General features: G+C 33.3%; 3 protein-coding genes across 4 annotated transcripts in view; all 3 read right to left on the bottom strand.

Moving 5' to 3' along the window:
- LOC140056085 (probable phospholipid-transporting ATPase IIB) overlaps nt 1–14,483 on the bottom strand; it is a 32,414-nt gene extending 17,931 nt beyond the window's left edge. Inside the window, exons 1-13 of one of the 2 annotated variants that reach the window (XM_072101326.1) lie at nt 14,365–14,388; nt 11,955–12,000; nt 5,820–5,972; nt 5,272–5,422; nt 4,483–4,596; nt 3,703–3,870; nt 3,453–3,504; nt 2,963–3,057; nt 2,468–2,621; nt 2,115–2,281; nt 1,414–1,650; nt 550–858; nt 16–177 (exon numbers count right to left, since the gene is read on the bottom strand). In XM_072101326.1, the coding sequence (XP_071957427.1) occupies nt 16–177; nt 550–858; nt 1,414–1,650; nt 2,115–2,281; nt 2,468–2,621; nt 2,963–3,057; nt 3,453–3,504; nt 3,703–3,870; nt 4,483–4,596; nt 5,272–5,422; nt 5,820–5,972; nt 11,955–11,983 (1,791 nt within the window). In that variant the 5' untranslated portion in view covers nt 11,984–12,000; nt 14,365–14,388. Of the gene's footprint in view, nt 1–15; nt 178–549; nt 859–1,413; nt 1,651–2,114; nt 2,282–2,467; nt 2,622–2,962; nt 3,058–3,452; nt 3,505–3,702; nt 3,871–4,482; nt 4,597–5,271; nt 5,423–5,819; nt 5,973–11,954; nt 12,001–14,364 lie in introns of both variants that reach the window. The other variant, XM_072101325.1, reaches the window with a different exon arrangement.
- A 228-nt stretch (nt 14,484–14,711) lies between these two features.
- LOC140057224 (uncharacterized) lies at nt 14,712–17,143 on the bottom strand. Its single transcript, XM_072102789.1, has one exon. The coding sequence runs from the start codon at nt 16,758–16,760 to the stop codon at nt 15,822–15,824; it is 939 nt and encodes a 312-aa protein (XP_071958890.1). The 5' UTR covers nt 16,761–17,143; the 3' UTR covers nt 14,712–15,821.
- Nucleotides 17,144–17,332: 189 nt separating this feature from the next.
- On the bottom strand, nt 17,333–20,188 carry LOC140057601 (uncharacterized). Its single transcript, XM_072103317.1, has 4 exons — nt 19,691–20,188; nt 18,968–19,127; nt 18,099–18,855; nt 17,333–17,624 (listed from the first exon to the last, which is right to left on the bottom strand). Exons 1-4 carry the CDS (start codon nt 20,186–20,188, stop codon nt 17,333–17,335), a joined length of 1,707 nt encoding a protein of 568 aa, XP_071959418.1.
- Between the last annotated feature and the right edge of the window lie 967 nt (nt 20,189–21,155).

Below are 21,155 nucleotides of genomic sequence, written 5' to 3'. Positions count from 1 at the left end.
TCAAGAAATGTTTACTCTAACAATAATTCCCATTCGTTTACTCTCGGATGTGAATGGGAAGATTTGGAGAATTGTGTATAGAATCAGTTCCCCTTGTGGAGTACGCAACTGCATCGTGGTCAGGTCACGTTTCACTAGAGCCAAACCCACGCTCTCAGTCCACGAGACAAGAGCAACCTAGATAAATTGATGAAAAGTTACTGATAAAAATATTGCTTTGTGATAGTTTAAAAAGAGAAAAAATAACAAAATGTGTTTTGAAAAATATATATTTGAGATTTAAATTGCACTAGTTGGTGGATTACATATTCAATAACATGCTCTTTCTTCTCCTTTAAGTTCTGTCTACACTATCAAACTAGTTTGACAAAAAATGTGTGATGTGCCCTAATTTGGTAGTGATATGCCCAAATATGGTAGTGATATGATCATCGTGCCCATATATGAGCACATCCCTTTTTTTTTTACATAAAGTTTGATAGTGTAGACAGAGCTTTAAGGGTAGGCTTATTTATAGTCATTGTAGAAATTGTACGACTGACCACATACCTCATCTGGACTAGAAGCTTGGTATACAACATTAACATTTTGATCGCGGTCAGCTTCCACAGTCTCCGACATCTCAACATCATCATCTTCATAGACCGGTGTCACGTTATGGCACAGTGCGATTGCTTTGACCGCTTCGTAGCATCTGGTCACAACGGTGCGTCTCGTGGTTGACTTTCTAGCAGGAGTAGCGCCGGGCGTTGATGTGCCATGTTTTGTTTGTGAAAACGCTGTTAGTAGATGCGCACTCATTTCGTCCATTGACTCTTGACCGAAGGCTACTGTACCAAGGTGAAGTTTCTTAAATATCTAAAAAAGATTTATAAAAATGTATTCAACTGTTTTAAACGTCAACTCAAATCATTTTTTGCTAGATAATTTTTTTTCTTTTTATCCATCTACCATTAAAACAATTTTAAATTTTAATGTACAGATTTATATACTTAGCTTGTTCTGAATATTTTATGTTGGTATTTGTATGTTTTTTGAGGGCCCTTAATGATCAATTCCTTCACTGGAACTGGATAGGCCACCCTCATTAAAGATAATAATAAATAAATTAAATAATAAATTCATATTTATACTCTATTAACTCTTTAAAAAATAACTTATTTTTTTTTTTAGTATTAAATTAAATATTTGTTTATTTCAATTCATCCATGCTAACTACAGTAGTAGAACCTCCTATAGTGGGGACTCGACAAAGTGTAATGGTGTCCCCTGAAAACCGGGACATATAATCCCTCGTGTTTGTTTTACGAGAAAGTGGCAGTGGTGTCCATGAATAGGTGTGTCCCAAAGGAGAGGTTGTACTATAATTGAATTAGACACACAAACCACAACTACCGAAGAACCTAAACTTACCATTGTATTTTCTGTAAGGGTTCCCGTCTTATCACTGAGCAAGTAAGACACGCGCCCAAGTTCCTCCGGAATTGTCGTCGTCCTCACCACCGTGTCTGGTATGTCTGTGTCACGTTGAATCAACAGCGAGTAAACAATTTTACCCATATCGAGATTCACTCGCAGACTGAGCGGAATGATGGAAGAGAACAGGAGAACGTAGCGGAAGAAATAACGATACCATGGGCCGTCAAATCCCTGAAATTTATTAAATAATGGTATAAGAGGATATGAAAACAAGCCAAATCTCTTTTAAAATATATAATAGAACTTTTAAGATCTGTTAAAAAAGGGGAAGAAACCGTATTGAAATAAGTGAGAGAGCAGAGAGCTCCAAGCTAAACATGTACACGTATCCACAATTAGAGTCCACCTTCTGGATGGAATGGAATCTGTCACTTAACATTGTTTGGTCACAGTTTGCACAGTAACAATTGACATGTTAATGTTTCAACATTGGCTTGTAAGAATAATAATCTTAATCTACACTATCAAACTTTATGTGACAACAAAATGTGATGTGCCCATATATGGACATGATGATGTCATATCACTACCATATTTGGGTATATCACTACCATATTTGGGTATATCACTACCATATTTGGGCACATTACACTTTTTTTGTCCAACTAGCATACAAACATTAGTTGAATATTCACCTTTAATGCAATCATTACTATAGATAAAACCAATGTTCCAATAAAAAGCACTTTAGTTTGGTTATTGAGTTCCTCGTCGAGTAAGCCTATCTTGGAATGTGGGTAGGACGTGTTCATAACGGCTCTGGATTCTCTGCCTGTGTAAACGACCAACCCAAGGGCTGTACCTAAAAAAAAAGAGGGAAATGCAATAGAAAGATTTGAACAATCCATGGTTTTGATGTATTTCAAGTTTGTTTTCTGTTGCCTTAATTTGCTACTTGTGATAAAAAGGTTAAGTTTTTTCTAGACAATCAAAATAACTGACCCCTCCCCTGCCACCTCCCTACACCCAAACAAACACCCAAATTTACCTGATGCAACTACAGTATTGGCCCACAATGTATTCTCTATTGCAAGCGGGTCCTGTTGTGTCATACCATCAGACCGAGTAAAGGTACCCACAAAATTATGAATTGCTTTCTGCGGTTTCTCTGCAAACACATGTGCTTCTATATCGAACATATCCTACAAGAAAAAAGCATGTTTACAGCATGGAATTATAATAAATATACAAATACAAATTATCCTTTCTATCTTTGAATATAGATCTCTTTCACTCTTTTTAGTAGGCTCAGAGGAAGGCAGCACTCTGCTCAATGTAAATGTTACGTTTACAGTAAATATTTCAAAGGTCTGTCTCCACTATCAAACTTTATGTTACAAAAGCATATGATGTGCCCATACATGGACATGATGATGTCATACCACTATCATATTTTTTGTCAAACTAGTAGTGTAAACACAGCTTTAGACAGATTGCAAAGATAGGTTTCTCAAAACAACCTCACACAATATGGTGTTCTTACCTCATCTTTTGGTAATGCTTGACATTGACTGACAGCTAGCCTCAATTTCCAGTCTGTCTCACCGTCAAGTTGATCAGTTCTTATAAAACATGAACCTTTCAAATAAATTCAGACGATTGGGGATTTAAAACTTTTTTTATAAAGCATTATAAGATGGATATATGAGGAGAATTCCCTCTTTTTACGAGCATGTCCGCAAGTGAGTCTATGATTTTAGAATAAGAGTTTTGAATAGTGAAAATTATCTTGTTAGGATATTCAAATTTCTTCAGTAAATGTTAGAAAATTCTATTTTAGTGTGATTTTCCTTTGTGTATTGTTTGTTGTATATATGGAATTTTTATTCTGAAATAAAATGATCCATCATCCATCAATATTACAGATATAGAATTTTCCATTTTGTAAATTTATCTACAGTATATATTGCACTGTTTAATATTACTCTCACTGGTCAAAATGTGCAATAGATTTCTGAGGTACTCTTATTTACCATTTTTCTCTGTTGTTCTCATAAATATCATATCAGCAGGAACTCTTTGATTCTGAAACAAAAATGTAAGAAAATTAGATTACGAGAAAGAGGATGACAAGATGAATCACATATTTGAAAATGCAGGTAAATTTTTGTTAATGAAAAATCTAAATATTTAAATATATAAGTATTTATTTGAATAAACGTCCTGGGCTTTTATTGGGTTAATTAAAATAAAAAATGTGTTTGTGGTTGCAACTCATCTTACCTTTTCGACATATATTAAATCCGACACTTGAATCTCGGAGCTCGGTACTTCTACTACACCCTTCCGTGTCAATTTCTTGTATTTTTGCGAGTTGACTTCTTTATCTCGCCGAAACCTACGTAAATCATCTAATGCTTCCCGACATACAGTTACAAATATTACAAAACCCTACAAAAAGAAATATGGTTTGATTGTAAAATACATTAATATTGTATCAAACATTTCTGGTTTTTACTGAAAAGGGTTCCAAATTTGGTATTACTGGTCTTTTAATTCCGATATATATATTCTTATTCCTTTTATTCTTTTATTGCCAAATATAAAATACATGAAGAACACGACATACAAAAAAAAAAATAGAACCAACTGAGTGAGCTGGCATTGGACACAAAAGCGAACCTAATCACTATGACTTTTAAAGCCTGTGTTCCCCACTCACCCAGTTTCACAAGCAATGATTATACCATCTTAAAATATAATATATCAAGATTCCAAAGCTAAGTTTAAATCATAATATAAAAAATATATATAAAAAGTATTTTAAATTATATACATAGGCCTAATTAAATAACTATACTGTATATACAGTATCAAAAAAATTTCTTTAATTAGTAGCAGAAAAGGGTTGGATTACTGCAAGCAATTTCTTTCTGGTGTCCAACTAATTTATATTTACCTAACTATGTAAAAACACAATAAACAAAATTATGTTTAATGATGATGATGATACATTTTGTAATAATAATTATATAACAATGATTTTGATTGGTGGATACTTACCAGTGGAGCCCAATATGTGTATAAATAACCAATCCGAAGTGATGGTACAAATTGTGATAAAGCAACAAGAAGGAAGTAAAAATTCAGGAAATACTTAAATTGATTGAATAATACCTAAAAAATGAAGAAAATAAATAAAGATCAAGATTATTAAATATTTGTATCCAATTTGCATACAAAAATTGCAATAATTAAAAAATATTTGAAATTGAAAAAAAAACCAATGAATTTATTTTCAAATGCATCATTTTTTATATTTTTAGGCAAAATAATCATAAAAAAAAGTTATTGCAACTAAAACAGAATCTAAAGTGCTCCACCAATGGGATTAACAGACCGACAAACGTGACAATGGTATAGCCCTGCATCAGACCACATGTTATGGTATTGATTCTCTTCAGTTTAGATCAATATTATTAATATTGGTTGATGGATAAATATTCATCATTCCAAAATCAATAGATAGGCAATGTCAAAAGTTTAAAATCAAACCAGTGATTGTTAAATCCTAATTTTTGTATGACATAGAAAGATATTGATGAATCTAGTATTTAAGTTATGTAATTTATTATCAAAAAGCAGCACAATTTAAGCCCAGGCAACTGTGGAAAGTAACATAATATTCTTTTATTGTAAATTTGTTTGTTTGTGAGTGAAAGCTCTACCTTGGTAGTGGTATGCCCAAATATGGTAGTGATATGCCCAAATATGGGCACAACACATTTTTTGTCACATGAAGTTTGATAGTGTAGACAAGGCTTTATCTGTAAAAGAGAAAATGTTACTTACCAAAGGTAAAAATGTAATTATATTATATTTTTGATTGCGAATTTTATTTGGGGGATATTTCTCTTCATGAGGTCCTTTGTGTCCAAGCCAAACCGTCCTTGGCTGCAATTCCTTACTTCTTGTCAAACAATTCTTTATTGATATACAGCAACTAAAAACATGTATAGAATACAACATTTAGTAAATTAATAAGGTCAAAATTTAACTTATAAAGATGTATTTTCCAGATGAAAGAATAGTTGTTAAACATGTTTTTGTTAAGGTTCTACTGACACTTCCTTGTGCCTTTTGTTTAGAAAGCCTGGTTTGAAAACAACAAATTTAGAACCATTGGGATGCCATACAGAAAATTACACGAACCAGAAATAAAGGGGGGGGGGGGGGGGTTGTGGACTGTACCATTTATAAGAGGGGAGTTCACTGAATTTTCTACTTTTTTTTTCTCTGGAGGAGAATATTGCATTTGTCGGTTTATCCAGGCATGAAATAGACTTTTTTTTTTGTATTCAGGTAATCCATTTTTGAGAGAGTTGAGTTTATAAATTTACCAGAAACAACACTCCCATGAGCAACATAGTAAGCGGGACAAGCATCCTTGCTTCTTAACACCCTTTCGTGTCAAACTGTCATTCTCGCTTTCAAATCCGTCCTCGTGCATCATAAGAGGAACTTCGTCTTGCGGGGAATCGTCAGAAATCAATCTATGAAAATTAAAATATATTCATTATAGCATATTTCTATAATCATTGTTTTATTTTAATCATGATGATAAACAAAAGACTTTTGGCAAATTTTAAGAATTATTTTGAAAAATGAAAATTATATTTGGAACACATTTTATAACTGTTTCTTGTGTTTTAGTACAGTGGTGATACCGCAAGGAGGACACCTATTTGTTATCTAGGGTGTAACCTGAATAGAGCTGTTCCAAAGGAGTGATACTGTAAAGAGGACACCTATTTGTTATCTAGGGTGTAACCTGAATAGAGCTGTTCCAAAGGAGGGATACCATAAAGAGGACACCTATTTGTTATCTAGGGTGTAACCTGAATAGAGCTGTTCCAAAAGAGGGATACCGTAAAGAGGACACCTATTTGTTATCTAGGGTGTAACCTGAATAGAGCTGTTCGAAAGGAGGGATACCGTAAGAGGACACCTATTTGTTATCTAGAGTGTAACCTGAATAGAGCTGTTCCAAAGGAGGGATACCGTAAAGAGGACACCTATTTGTTATCTAGGGTGTAACCTGAATAGAGCTGTTCCAAAGGAGGATACCCTAAAGAGGACACCTATTTGTTATCTAGGGTGTAACCTGAATAGAGCTGTTCTAAAGGAGGGGCTTTATTGTATAGTTGGAAGTTAATATTTTTTATTATTTAATAAACATGGTTAAAATATAATTTGGTTAGTATTCTGTTTTTCCTGCCACTGTAAAATCTAGATTAAAAAACCACCACATAATATAATGTTAATAAAAATAAACACTACAATTCTATTCTATTTGCAAACATATTTGAATATACATTATTCAATTGATTATGATGATGAAACTGATTTTGATGTTTAAGATTTAAATCATGAAAATAATAATTTTGAATTTAGTGGTTCAAATATTAATGGTTATAATATGATCATACTGATTGAGTATAATTAATATTAATAATATATAATAATAATATTGATGATAATAAAATGTGGTCCATTTATTCATAATCAAAGTTGTATCTTACTGACTGAAATCAAAATAATGATTTTGATCATAATCAATCATTATATCAATTATTAGTATTATGGCTGACGTCTGTCGCAAACGACAATGTTAATTAGTTTTACATTATTATCTGAATAATAATAATAATAATACCACATTTATATAGCGCCCTTTTCATGAGTAATCATGCTCAAAGGCGCTTTACAAGGATTACTACCCCAGTATTTTTTGGGATCAAACACGTATGGAAACATACTCCCATAATGCAGCCGGTAACCAGCGCAAAGTTGTGTCTAGATCTAACTGGGTACCCATTTATACACCTGGATGGAGAGAGGCAACGTAAGTAAAGTATCTTGCCTACGGATACAAGCAATGCGGCGAGAGTTGGATTCGAACCTAGGTCTGACGATCGGTAGTCCAACGTCCAACACACTGCGCCACACGCCCTCACTGAATGATGGATGAAACTAAGCCAGGACTGTTTAAAGCACCTTGATTGGTCCTATCACTGATCAAGGGCTTCTTCTATTCAGTGCCCACCTTGACCAGAGGAGAGCACATAACATACTCAGTAGACTTGCCCCAAGTCTGTATTGTTTTTTTTTTATAATTTATTTGTTTTTATTTCGACCGCGATTTTTCTCAAGTAATACACGTATGAAACGCCATATGTGCAAAAATGTTTATATTTTTACTAATATTAAGAAAAAACTCCGTACTCAGGTACATAATACAATACAAAAATATTAACATTTAAAAATATAAATAAATATAATAAATTTTTATACTTAAATGTAATATTTGAATATAAAAATCATATTCATAGAAATCAATAATGAATACTAAAAAATATTAATATACAGTAATTCATGCTGTTGCTAAGTTCTGGGATCATAGACAAAATTAACAACAAAAATCCACAAAATGGGATCACATGACCGATGAAATAAAATTTAAGGGGATATTTTTTATGATATAACATGTGATGAGTATGGTTGTCATTCTTCTGTGACGTTAGTCAATATTTTGCGGACTTTTATTGCAAAGCTCATGATGAATATGTGGGTGGTGGGAAAGGTCAAAGGGCAAAACAACATTTTGTTAAAATTAGAATAAAAAGAAAAATATATATTTAGAGATTAAATAATTGGACAATTTTATTTTCACTACAATTATGTTGAATCTAATATAATTTTAGCTAAAAATACTAAAATACTGTAGTGATGTTGCAAAAACAACAGAGAAACATGTTTTGCATTACAACAGGATTCTACAATCTGTTTGAAAATCTACATATTTTATCATTTAAAAAAATAAAACAGTGGTTTTCTTAATATTCTGTCAAGAGGCAGTCATTTTTTTACAGATTGTAACTTTGAATTGGATTAATATTAATACACTGACCCTTTAATTTAATAAATTATTTACAGGTGGACAAATCTTCTAGCACAGACAAAACGTTTATATTTATTTACTGTCATATTAACAAAACCCCTTACCATTTTAAAGTTAATGTCAAATTTGACTAACTTAAAATCATTAAATACACATAGATTATCTACCTGTAGCTATGTCAAATATTATATAATAATACTTCAACCTACCAATATCAATATTTCCACAAAAATAAAAATTCCAGCAACATAAAGTACAATCAAGCTTTAAAACATATATATATATATATATATCTTGCGTCTAATGAAAAAAAAGACAACTACAGTATTGAACTGAGCAGCTTGCTATGCGACTGTAACGTCCATTGAAAAACAAGACAGAATGCTAAACATATCAACGACTTCCTCTTTTAATCGGTAATTTCCAAATGAGCAGGAGGTTGTTACTTATAAAGTATAAATCAAAGACACACATAATGAGTACAATTATGTAGGAAACGTCGTCGTAAATATAAAATCCTTGCAAGAGACCCAATTAAGAGCAGATGTAACCACCCACTTTATATTAATACATCCACCGACGTACTATATTTCTAGAATTTGAACTGTAAACTAAACAATACTGATATTAATACAATGATTTAAAATCAAAATTATGACATTTATCTTGAGTAAATTGAATGAGATTATTCTGTTGTTGAGCAGCCTCAGTTAAGGTCAAAGTTTAAAGTATGGAAGTCGACTAGACTCAACAATATTTTAGTACTATTTATTATGCAAATTTACAAATCAATTTTTTTTTTCTTCATAAATATTCATGAATTATAGAAAATTACCTTGCAGTATTAAGTCTAATGTTATAAATAGACCAACTGCAGCCATTTAAATAAATGTCTATGGTTAATTAAAATTTTTAAAACCACATTTATGAAGATAATTAGAACCTAAATGTAAATTTGGAGGTAAATCGGCATAAAAATATGTTTATATTTTAAAGTAGAATGGTCAATATTCACAAATTGTCAGAAAGTGTAAACACTGTACTTTAATGGTTTAAAGTTTTCTGTACACAAACACATACCATAGAACACAGGTAATTTTTTCACAATAAAAAAGTTTTTTTGTTGAGATTGCAACATTACTTACTGATCCAAGTCGTCAAGATCGCCAATTTGCACTTCAGCATCTTGACTCTCCTCAACATATACTTCACAAGACTTTTCCATTTTTATCTTTGTCGTCCTTTAATATCTTTTAAATTTGAATAAATTCATTGGCAATACCAGGGGTAAAGACTTTTCCCAATATCCAACCAACCTTCATGCATATCTATCACAAAATCCCAAAATTGGAATTCAATACATTTTACTACAGTACATCCTCTAACTTGCTTTTATTGAAAAACTATTCCCATTTCTATGATCAATAAAACATGAACTAAAGACTCACCTTTCAATTATTTCCCTTTTTTAATTAATGGAAAATACTAAGTGTTTATCTATCCTACTACTGTAATATTTAAAAATTCCATTGAATTCCAAATGAAACCATCACATAGTATCATGTCCAACCCATGTGTTGTAATACCCTACTAGAAACTTCAGAAATATCTTAGCCTTAAACAATAACAGTTTTTTAGGTCTTGTAAATATAGTAACCCAAACCTTTGGTGCTCTGGAAATAGAAGGTGTATGGCTAAGGACTAAAAAACCAACCAAAAACAACCATATCGTGGTACAGTGCATAATGTGTGCGGTATACCATGTGAAATGAAATGAAATAAAGTGGGAACCAACCATAATTTAAAAACACTAAATGATTAAAATTCCTTTAAACTTACTTCCTTGATAATGAAATTATTATTATCAAAATGAAATAAATCCTTTAAAAAACAGTTACGGTTTTAAGACATCAAAACTGCTACTTGAATACAAAGTGCAGTATAATTCACAGCGTGCATTAAAATATTGTACGACTATCATATGGCTGTTGAAGACGTGTGTGAAACAGTATCGTTGTTAAACAGTGAACAGTGTGTGCTGCCTACCAGCATATTATTACAAGAGTCTTGCGATTATTCAATTAACATCTTGAGCCGCGTCACAAGGAATATAATAAAAATTAAAACAAATGTGTAAAGTCATGTGATGGAGAGGAGGAATGGTGTAGGCCAAGAGTGGGTAGTGTTGAGTGGCTTGGGAAGATAGGGAGACATTAAGGATTCTGATGTGTCATGCATCTATCATCATCTAATCATACTAAGTACAGTAGTAGCCCAATTTCAGACAGGCATGAGTGCAGAATCTAACTACATTACTTCATTACTGTGTACCATACCATTCTTGATTAATAAAACAAAATGAGCTCAACTAAAGCTCTGTTTACACTATCAAACTAGTTTGACAAAACTGTGATGTGGTAGTGATAGGACATCACATTTCTATGTCACATAAAGTTTGATAATGATAGTGTAAACAGAACTTAAGATATTACATCAAACATGTACAGGTGAAAAATGAAAAAAAATAAAAAAAGAATCTATTAAAGGACCAATACATGACAGCATGCCATCATACACCGAATTTAATGATATTTCACTATAGTTAAAAACATTAATGGAGTATTACTTTTCTAGAAAACAATACCAGCTACACATGGTGAGTGATGGCTGATCTAGATAAACCAACATTAGCCTATGGTTAGCCACTTGATACATTTAAAACAGTACACATAAACAGTGAGTTACACATGAGAGAAAACCATGTCAGAGGTCAGTGATTCTTTCTAAAACCCAACATGAACATCACATAGTCACTCTTGTGTGAAATTCAGTAACATTTATCCCGGTAAAAATCACTTTAGACTAATTAAATTATTGCAAAGTATTCTATTAGTTTGAACCATTCCACACTAAACTACCAAAAGTTTTTTAATGTTTGAAATAGCTAGCAAAAAAAAGAAACACAATATGCCATTTTGAATTTAATGTGTTGATGAAGTCTTTGTATATGTCACAGTCACACACTACAGTACACTTACTACCTTGTAGGATGTGATACTCTGTAGCTAATAGTGTTTAAATAAAATGTCTGTAGTAGACTCTACACAGGAGTACTGTATATACACCTGAGTACTGTATATACTGTACACCTGGCTACAGAACAAGCTACAAAAGAGCTATTATTATACATAATGAAGAATATTGATTAAATTAGAAAAAAAAAACAGAAAAAAAGAAGAGTAATTCGTTATGTAGCAGAAAACAAGTCTTCATAAAAAGAAAATAACTAAAAACAGTGTAAAATGTAAGGAACTATTGTATTAAAATTGATTTATAATTTTGTTTTTCATTTGCATGTCTACAAAGATCAATAAAGCTCTGTCTACACTATCAAACTTTATGTGACAAAAAATGTGCCCATATGGACATGATGAATGTCAATCACTACCAAATTTGGGCATATCACTATCATATTTGACATTTTTGTCAGACAGAGCTTAAGAAGAGTAATTGAAGAAGGACCCTGAATACTACAGTAAAAGATCGTAATTGTATGACTCATGCAAAGATATACCTCAAATCACAAACTCTGTTGCGTACCATGTGATAAATATCAATTTCTGGAAATAAATAATGTTGATACGATAATGAAAAATTCTAGTATTAGTTGTTTCAAGTACGTAATCTCTATTCTTAGGTAGTTCAATGTACATCACATACCGTAGTACTAGGATTGTTCTGTTTCAATCAAATTTGAAAATAAATTCTAAAAACTGTCCTGGAATAAATTTCTTAAGCCTACATATAGTACTCAAATGTGGATTCTGGACATTATGTTCTTATAAAAAAACATACACTTTCCTCCCAAACAGAACATATGTACATTAAATATTAGTTTTCATATAGATGCCCAAACATTTTATGGCGCACAAATTATAATTTCTCACATAATAAGTACAAATATCAATTTAGAAAGCACTAAACACTTAAATACAATTAGCAAGTTGTTATTTACATAAACACTATATTCTGAAATAGAAATAACTTGATTTTAACAACTGTTAATATTGGTTTGCGCACATCTATCTTTGTATGTTAATAAGCATTATAGACTGTACTATCAAGGCTTGAAATTCACTCTAGCAAACTAGCAATTTGCTAGTAGATGTTTCACCATTTAGATTACAATTTTCAAAAGTAGCAGGTTGCAACTTTTAAGCTCTGTCTACACTTATCAAACTTTCTGTGACAAAAAAAATGTTATGTGCTCATATATGGACATGATGATGTCATATCACTACCATATTTGAGCATACTGTATCACTACCATATTTAAGCATATCACTATCACTATCATATTTGGGCACATCACATTTATTTTGTGAAACTAGTCTGATAGTGTGGATAGAGCTTTAAACAAATCAAGCAATAGACCTGGCAATTCATTATGTTGAAGAATTAATTAATTCACCAGCAAACTTACTTGGTTGCTAGTTTGGGATGTTCATTTTGCTAGATAAGATTTTTACAACTAGAAATGGTTTCTTCATAGATAAAAAAGTAAATTCCGAGCCCTGATTATTAGTAATGCACTTGTCAATTGTATGACCCACTATACGACCCCCGGGAGAGGTGCGTCATTTGTCCGATGTGCGTCATACCATTGAATACCATGACGCACCCGTGCGTCAAAAATGTGACTTACCTTAGGTGACCATGACGCACCCATTTTGACGCACTGTTACCATGTTGTTTATGATATGGTGGGTGGTAAAGTGACGGACATTGACACACCTTGTCCATTGATGTGACGTACCATCTAGGTTTTTTGACGCACCCCTGCGTCAGTAATTATTTGTAAATGACGCACCCATGACGCACCTCTCCCGGGGGTCGTATAGTGGGTCATACAATTGACAAGTGCATAATTGTACACCCAACAAATAATTAAACCCTTTTATGTAAAGAACACATGGTTATGGGTAAAACAAGACTAGGTTATATTGACTGGATACAAATTATCATATAACTCAACAATTATTCTCTATACTTACATTAACACTGTGGCTAGAGGTATATTACCTGACATGGTATCGCCCGGTAAAGTTGTTATGATATGATATCAAGTACATGTTATTAATATGCTCTAGTGGTAAATTTACTGTAATTTAAATATATTTATTTCCAAAAGCAAGTTAAAATTATTTAATTTTATTGCTAAACCTTTCATTCTAAACGCAATCGTCAGCTTCAACACCACAAAACATCACTTATCACAAAGAGCGTTCTTCAGTTTCAGAATAAACCTAATCAGTATTTTTATTTAAAAATGTATAAAAGTACAATTAAATATAATGTTAAGAATAAGATGTACTTTTAACATTTTACATCATATAACGCCACCGGGCGAAGATTAGTATTACCCTGCCCCCTGGTGGCGGTACTGGACCTCTAGCCACATCGCTAATTAACTAAAGTGTAGGCCTACTTACCCTGTCATATTAAACACCAAAGCATATTCTAAGCCTTTGTTTGGATAATAAATAATTAAGAAAAAATAAATATTTTTATTAAAATTAGCCTACTTTATAATCTTAATTCTTACTTAGGCCTAGTTTAGATTAATTATTATTATAGACCAGGCTAGTAATTTACATGGCCTAGTAGCTAGGGCCTAGGCCTAGGCCCTAGGCTTACACCGTCTAGGCCTAGCCTATATCCTATTGTATAGCAGCATTAGTAGCCTTACTTCCTCTAAATAAAGACTAGGCCTTTATCCATTAGTCTAGCTAGGCCTATATAATCTATCACATGAGCACTTGACTCATCACTGACTGTTCTGGTCACAGTGCGAGTTTCGTCGTTCTCGTAAATTTACTGGGCCTAGGCCTACCTAGTTAGGCCTAGATATAATGAACATTTAGGTAACCTTATCTTTCTTTTTACACAACTTTATTCAGTTAAATAGTACTTCAAATAATTACCTATTAATTCCCTGGTATTTAATCGGATTAAAATGATCGGATCCACGAATATGAACACTTAATTCATCTGCCATTTTCCATAACACAGAACATTTATTTCAGTTTTATGACTGTGGTACCGCCACCACCCAATTAATATAGCGCCCTCTACACACACAAAGTTTTTTTAACTGAAGATAAATAATAAATTCATCTTATATCCCTGAGCAATTTTTTGTACTTTTATGTTATTCTCAGGATGTAAACTCCGAAAGATGAAATGAAAAACTAAAATAAAAAATATGTTTATACGAGTACCATGCATGGTCATTCACGAATATCGTTATCAAACAAAGAAATATACATCGTAAAAACGTTTTGTTTATTATCAATCCAATACATTAACAAGTGTCGGGCAAAACTGACAGACAAATCATTGGTTATTAACTAAGTAGATTATAATATTATTGTTGAAATAATCATTATCATAAAACGACAGAGACACAATTTACGGATCAAATTGATCAGTTACCGGTATGACGTCATCGTTTTCTGTATTTCACGGTCACGAATACAGGTATGTCTTTATCATGAAATTTGATTGTTTAAAATATAAAATACAATAATCTGTATTCTAAAAGATAGCATATAAAAACAATATTTAATACAATAAAAGGATTAAGTTATTTCACAAACAACATGATTATAAAAGAAAACAATCAACACACTCTTAACCCCAAAATCCGATCGCTTTTATTTTATATTCTCTAAATTCAGTTTGCAGATGTCCCTTGCCCGATGCCTTTATGATGGTAAAGAACGGAATGTAAACTCACGTTATACAAACTTAGGAATTCAATTTAGACTGATAGAACATTTAAGAAGAACCAATCAGAATTGTTTGTTAAGAATTTATGTGACAAATGTTGACCTTATGACCCAATGTTGCAAAATGCTGAATGCACATCGATGATCTGATATAGGCCTATATGTTTACAGATACACATTTTTAGGCCTACAAGGAAAACATTTTTCTGTCGGTATATATACAACCGAAAATATTAGGCATATTGGAGCATCCATGCCTGACCATTTATTCAAAGCTGATACTGGGACGATCGAACGACGATAAAATACCAAATACATTACGGTAATTTCCTAACAAAATTATAAAAGTTTTCATATGCTTTCGATAAAAATAATATTTTCACAAATCAGTCAATAAAAAGAAATTAAAAAATTTTATTTAATTAATTTAAAAAGGTATATTTATATCGTCTTTAGTTATCTTGTATAAACATACCTCACGATAAGCTTAATATGTTAGAATCTTAATGTAGGCCTATAGAGAAAGGGGCCTATAATGTAGGCCTATAGAGAAAAGGGCCTATAATCGAATATTACCATACAATATCAACACAATAATGTCCATGTTTTACGTATGAAGATAAAACTTCTTAATCTACATAGCAATCAGTTCATTTATTGTCATCCTTAGCCTCTTTGCCACAAGATATCTCCAGCGATCCACCGCCACTTGCGAATGGCAGCTGAATTATTATCGAACCATCATCGCCTATACAGGATTTCAGACCATCAGTGCTAGCCGTGTCTGGCAGCGTGAACCATCTGGTGACTTCTTCACCCGTGGTTGCATTTTCATCAGACGTCTTTGCATGCACCTTAACTCTACGTCCATCGAGGCTCACATCAATGTTTTCAGGTTTGAAATCCGCCAATGGTATCTCCACTTGATAATCTGCAACTGCTTCTTTAGGAGGAGCCTCTTTCCATGGTGCGGTTACTTTTAGCAATCCGTCTTTTGAAAGACTTGATGCCAAAGCATCTGTATTGATGTTATCTGGAAGTTTATAATATTTAAACATCTCACGGCACTCACCAGACGTTGATTTCTGACCATGTATTGTTAAATTGTCACCATCAAGTGTCACTTCAATCTCTTCTGCTTCGAAGTTACCCATTTCAAATGTCACTTGAAAGTTCTCTGATGACACAACCTCTTTACTTTCTGCTGCTGCTGACAGTGCTTCTGCAGATGATTTCTTGCTGCATTCACTTGTTTTAAACAGTGAATCTTCTTCATCCATAAAATCCTTAAACCACGGATCGTCAAACAAACTTTGCCGATGCAGTTGAACTGTCTGACCGGAAGAAAGAGGCTCGGTTGCAACATCCTTTCCTAATCTCTTACTCTTCCATTCTTTATCGTCATCCCATGGAAACTTATCGTCGAGAAGTCGTCGAGAAATTGGCAATTCTTTAAACCAGGAATCATCAAACAACTTCGATCGATCTCTGAGTCGGCTTCGTAACCGCTCGTTTGAGAACTTAAATGGTTCCCAGTCATCAGACAAACGGCGACCGGAGTCGATTTTAAAGCTAAACATATTTTCCATAACAAATATCTTTGAACAGTATAGGTTAGTCGTGTAGCAGTTATTATATTTCACTGAGATGTAATTGACATTTAGGCTTATATGAATGCAATGTAGTGGCGTGCTCCAAGAATGTACTAATTATAGTCTGCTCGTCATAGGCCTAATGGCATGCTAGGTCTGTAGATAATAAATAAGGCAGGGTTATGATAACTAGTGATGACGTTTTAAGTACGCGAACATTCTAGTCTAGACCAAACTTCTGAGAGCACAGTAATAGTAAATAAATAGCATATTAATAATATTAGAAATATATATAGTATAAGTAGGCTTTATAGGCTATAGGCAGGTATAAAAAGGAAATAATATTACAGTAACGGGAAAATGGCAAAAATCAGCACCGTAGTAATGTTACAAGAGTTGTCAAAACAAGATTATTTGATAAAACTAAAATAAGTAATTTTAAGCTATCTTCCACTGACTGCTAAAGAAATCTAACATCCACAATTGAATTATTTTATTATAAAATAAAAATTGTATTATATTCTAATAAAGTTATGAGTTAATCAATATTAAAATACTTAATTATTGAATCAAATTGAACTGCTAGTTCTAGGCTTAACAAGGCGTCGTTTATTACTTAGCCAGTTTTTATAAGCTCTCTCATTCAGTTCTTTACGTTCACTCTTATATTCTATCATTTTCTCACTTCTTTCGTGTTCTGCGATCGCTTCTTTTTTCGCGTTTGTGTTCTTCTTTGTTAGCCACGCCTGAAAGTCTGGAGGGGTTGTTTTTGGTCGACTTTTCTCTGTTGAAACAGCCGCCGGTGGTCGATGGAAGTGGACCAATTTTCTCATTAAGACGTGTCGGTCAATGCTTTCATTTCTGGAAATACAAAAATTTAAATATACTCAATTCAAATTCAAAATTGTACAATAGATTGTGTAAAATCATTTATCAATTTTATATTTCTCAGGATACATTTCTTTTGTTACAATAATATATATATTCTCTCTATGGATATTAACTGAAATAATGAGTGGGTGAATGGTGGATAACGTCATCGTCATCACTCATCATTCCTTAAGCTCTGTCTACACTATCAAACTTTATGTGAAACATTTGATGTGCCCACATATGGACATGATGATGTCATATCACTACCATCTTTGGGAATATCACTGCCATATTTGAGCACATCACACTTCTTTAGTTTGATAGTGTTGACAGACTTTACACAATCATCGTTTTCATATATTCTTTATCATCACTGCATACCTATTATGATTCATCTTCTCGTGCATAGAGATGGTCGTAGTCAATTTAGTAACATAAGAGTGTTATGTTGACTTTACTAACCTATTAATACGTTCTCTTTTCTTTGTACTACACTGGCGACTCTCTGCGTCATCAGCTGGAGAAACCAAATCTTTTGATATCGGTGAAATCTCAGCTACTAAAAACGGCGACTTAAAATTAACAACGGTACATATGGAGACTGTGGGAGAACGATGGCCTTTACTCGTGAAACCAAACCGAGATGATTCCCGATCGTCAACGTCACTTGATAATTTATTCGTGGAACCATACGTTGTTTCACGATCGTCACCATTATTACCACCAGTACTACCAGGGTTAGCAGGGTTCGATTTCTGTAATGTTTTTGAATTAGTCCGCCCCATATAATTTGGTTTACGCTTTCCTAAAGACGAGTGAAGTCGACTTTGATCACTACACTCCATGGACCACAATTTGACCACATCGTGAGCTCTCAATGCTAAACAAGTTCCCAAAGTCATGTTGCTATTGTAAGTTCTAGTGTTGCTGGTTGATAACGTTGTCCTGTTGGCACTACTACCGCGTGAGTTGATTTCTTTTTGTTGGCACATGGTCAATATCGGAGGTCTAAGATTCCAGCGATGAAGCCACAACCGCCTAATACAATTCGTGTGCCCTCGGCTTGCCGAGATGTCTTGAGGTGTGTTACCGTCCATATCCTTCAGGGAAACGTTAGCACCGTGTGACAGGAGAATTTCTAAGATATCAATTTGTCCACAGAAGGCTGCAACGTGAAGCGGCGTTCGGCCAAACGGAGTACACGTATTGGGATCAACATCTGAAAGAAAATTGTATAAAATTAGATATGACATATCGTTATCGGTACACTATATATAAACAAAGGCGAATAAAAATACGAATGAGAAGGCGAGTATTTTCTAAAGACTTACTTTTCTTCAAAATTGTATCGACAACTCCAAAATGGCCTCTGTTGACAGCCAGACACAACATCAAGAACGATCTCTGCAGAACAACACGTATGACGTCCTCGCAGGGAAGACTCTTGAGAAATGGTGTATCAAGAAGATCCAAAGTTCCAGACGAAATTATCTGGATTTAAGTAAAGATAAATGATGGTACAAAAACACAGATTTAAATTGTTTGAAAGATATATCTAGGCGAGACGATTAGCGAGAGTGAGAATGTTATGAAGTACTGTAGGAAGAGAGTTTACAAAGATAATGAAAATCACAGCTCAAATACATTGTTCTATAGAAATGTCATGTGATGGGATTAGATGATGTATTTATGTCAAAAGTAAAGAAGCAAACATGCGACCTATTTAATAATTTTAAACATTGATATTGGTACGAATATTTCATATAAAAATAAGCAAATATGTGGTTTCATTGATAATTTTTTCATTGATAATCGTTTTTGAAAACGTTTTTATTGGTACGATAAGTGTTTTCATGTTGATCATATATAGGTGTTCATACAAAGCATAGGCCTACATTCTAAAAAGTTTAAATAAGTGGGAAAAAAAGAAAGTGGAAAAAATAAGAGAAATCTACTAGGAAATGGTTGATGACGCTGATACTAAATATGATGGTAATGCTGACGTGACAATAATGAATATGAATGAATAAATCAATATAGAGAATATTACCTACCTCGTCTACATTTCCTTCGCAGGCTAATCGAAACGTCTTGAGTAAACTTTGGCAGATCTCAATTTGCACATTCACTGCATGAGTAGACGCCGTTGTGCATCCTATCACATCAACGAGACGTGACGAATTGGTAGTTCCATTCATCTGGCACTTCCCAGCAGCGCACACCAGTATCAATTGGACAGCATCAGACGGCAGACCCAGTTCCAATTCTAATCTCTTCTTGATATCTTCTACTGTAGACTCGAGGGTAATCCCATCAAAATAAAACCTGCATGCGCTTGATGGAAGAGAAAATACAACATTCTCTGATGGCTCGATGTGGTGGTTGTTAGAAGTTCCATTTAATGCTGTTACTGGTGGTACTTCTGGAGTAGTCTGGCAGTGATCCAATTGTGCTGCTGCATATGAAGGCGCTGATAAACAACGATCTGTTGTGACGTCAGAGTTGTCATCAGAAGAACCAGTTGGTATATAAATCGGTGGCAACTGACGCATTCTGGATAAATTAATCAGTTCAGATTACCCAGTAATGAGAGACAAGCTACTGTCGTGATTGCATCGGCTACAAACTATTATGCACAATTCTTCCATATTTTCTGAGTTTCATGTAGGCCTATCACATGGTGGTCCAAATATCTGAAATTAGAACAACGATGTCGTAAATGTTTCATTATCATTTTGTAACAATGTTTATTTTTAGTTAAACTTGATTTGATAAATCGATGTTTCCTGTTTATCTTGACATTAATGTATCCGCAAAGTTTATTTTAAGACGATTTTTTTTAAGCGGCTTTTGCCCAACACTGACTTATCAAAATAAATATGGCCTATTTGCTGAGTAGTAGTTAGCATGTAGGCTACGGATGGCATCTTTTTACATATTGGCCGTAAATTCAGGATTATTTCATCATCAAATAAACATACGTTTCCTTATTATTCTTAAACAACAAACAACTACAAAGTAAGTCGCAGGAAACATGCACAAAGGGGAACTAAATCCCTATGACAAGAGCCTGTGAATCCCCATACTAAGTATCACATAAAGATAAAATACAGCATTTCAATAAAAATATATCAGAAAATATTCACACAAGAAATATCATATCACACAAAAAAACATTCACAAAAATACAAAAACAAGCAAAAAGTCTTCAGTATCAAACTCAATAAATTCCCATTATCACTTCTGCGTTACCTTATTATATTCATTTCCATCATATTCGATTGGGAACTTGTTTATAGCATGTATCGCCTACCTATCGTTTATGAAAGTCTTCTCTCTCCATACTTCTCAATCACCGAGTATAAAAAATGTGAAACACTCACCTTCTTTGCATAGGGTGCCTTGAACGACGGGAGACCATCATTTCGTGATGATAATATTACAAAACGTCGACATGATAATCCTAACAAACGTATCGTTTGGCGAATCAAAAAACCGCTTAAAAAATCAAGCAAAGTA

This window comes from Antedon mediterranea, chromosome 8 (genome assembly GCF_964355755.1).
Source record: "Antedon mediterranea chromosome 8, ecAntMedi1.1, whole genome shotgun sequence".
Taxonomy (NCBI): domain Eukaryota; kingdom Metazoa; phylum Echinodermata; class Crinoidea; order Comatulida; family Antedonidae; genus Antedon; species Antedon mediterranea.
This window is presented reverse-complemented; position numbering and strand designations above follow the sequence as displayed.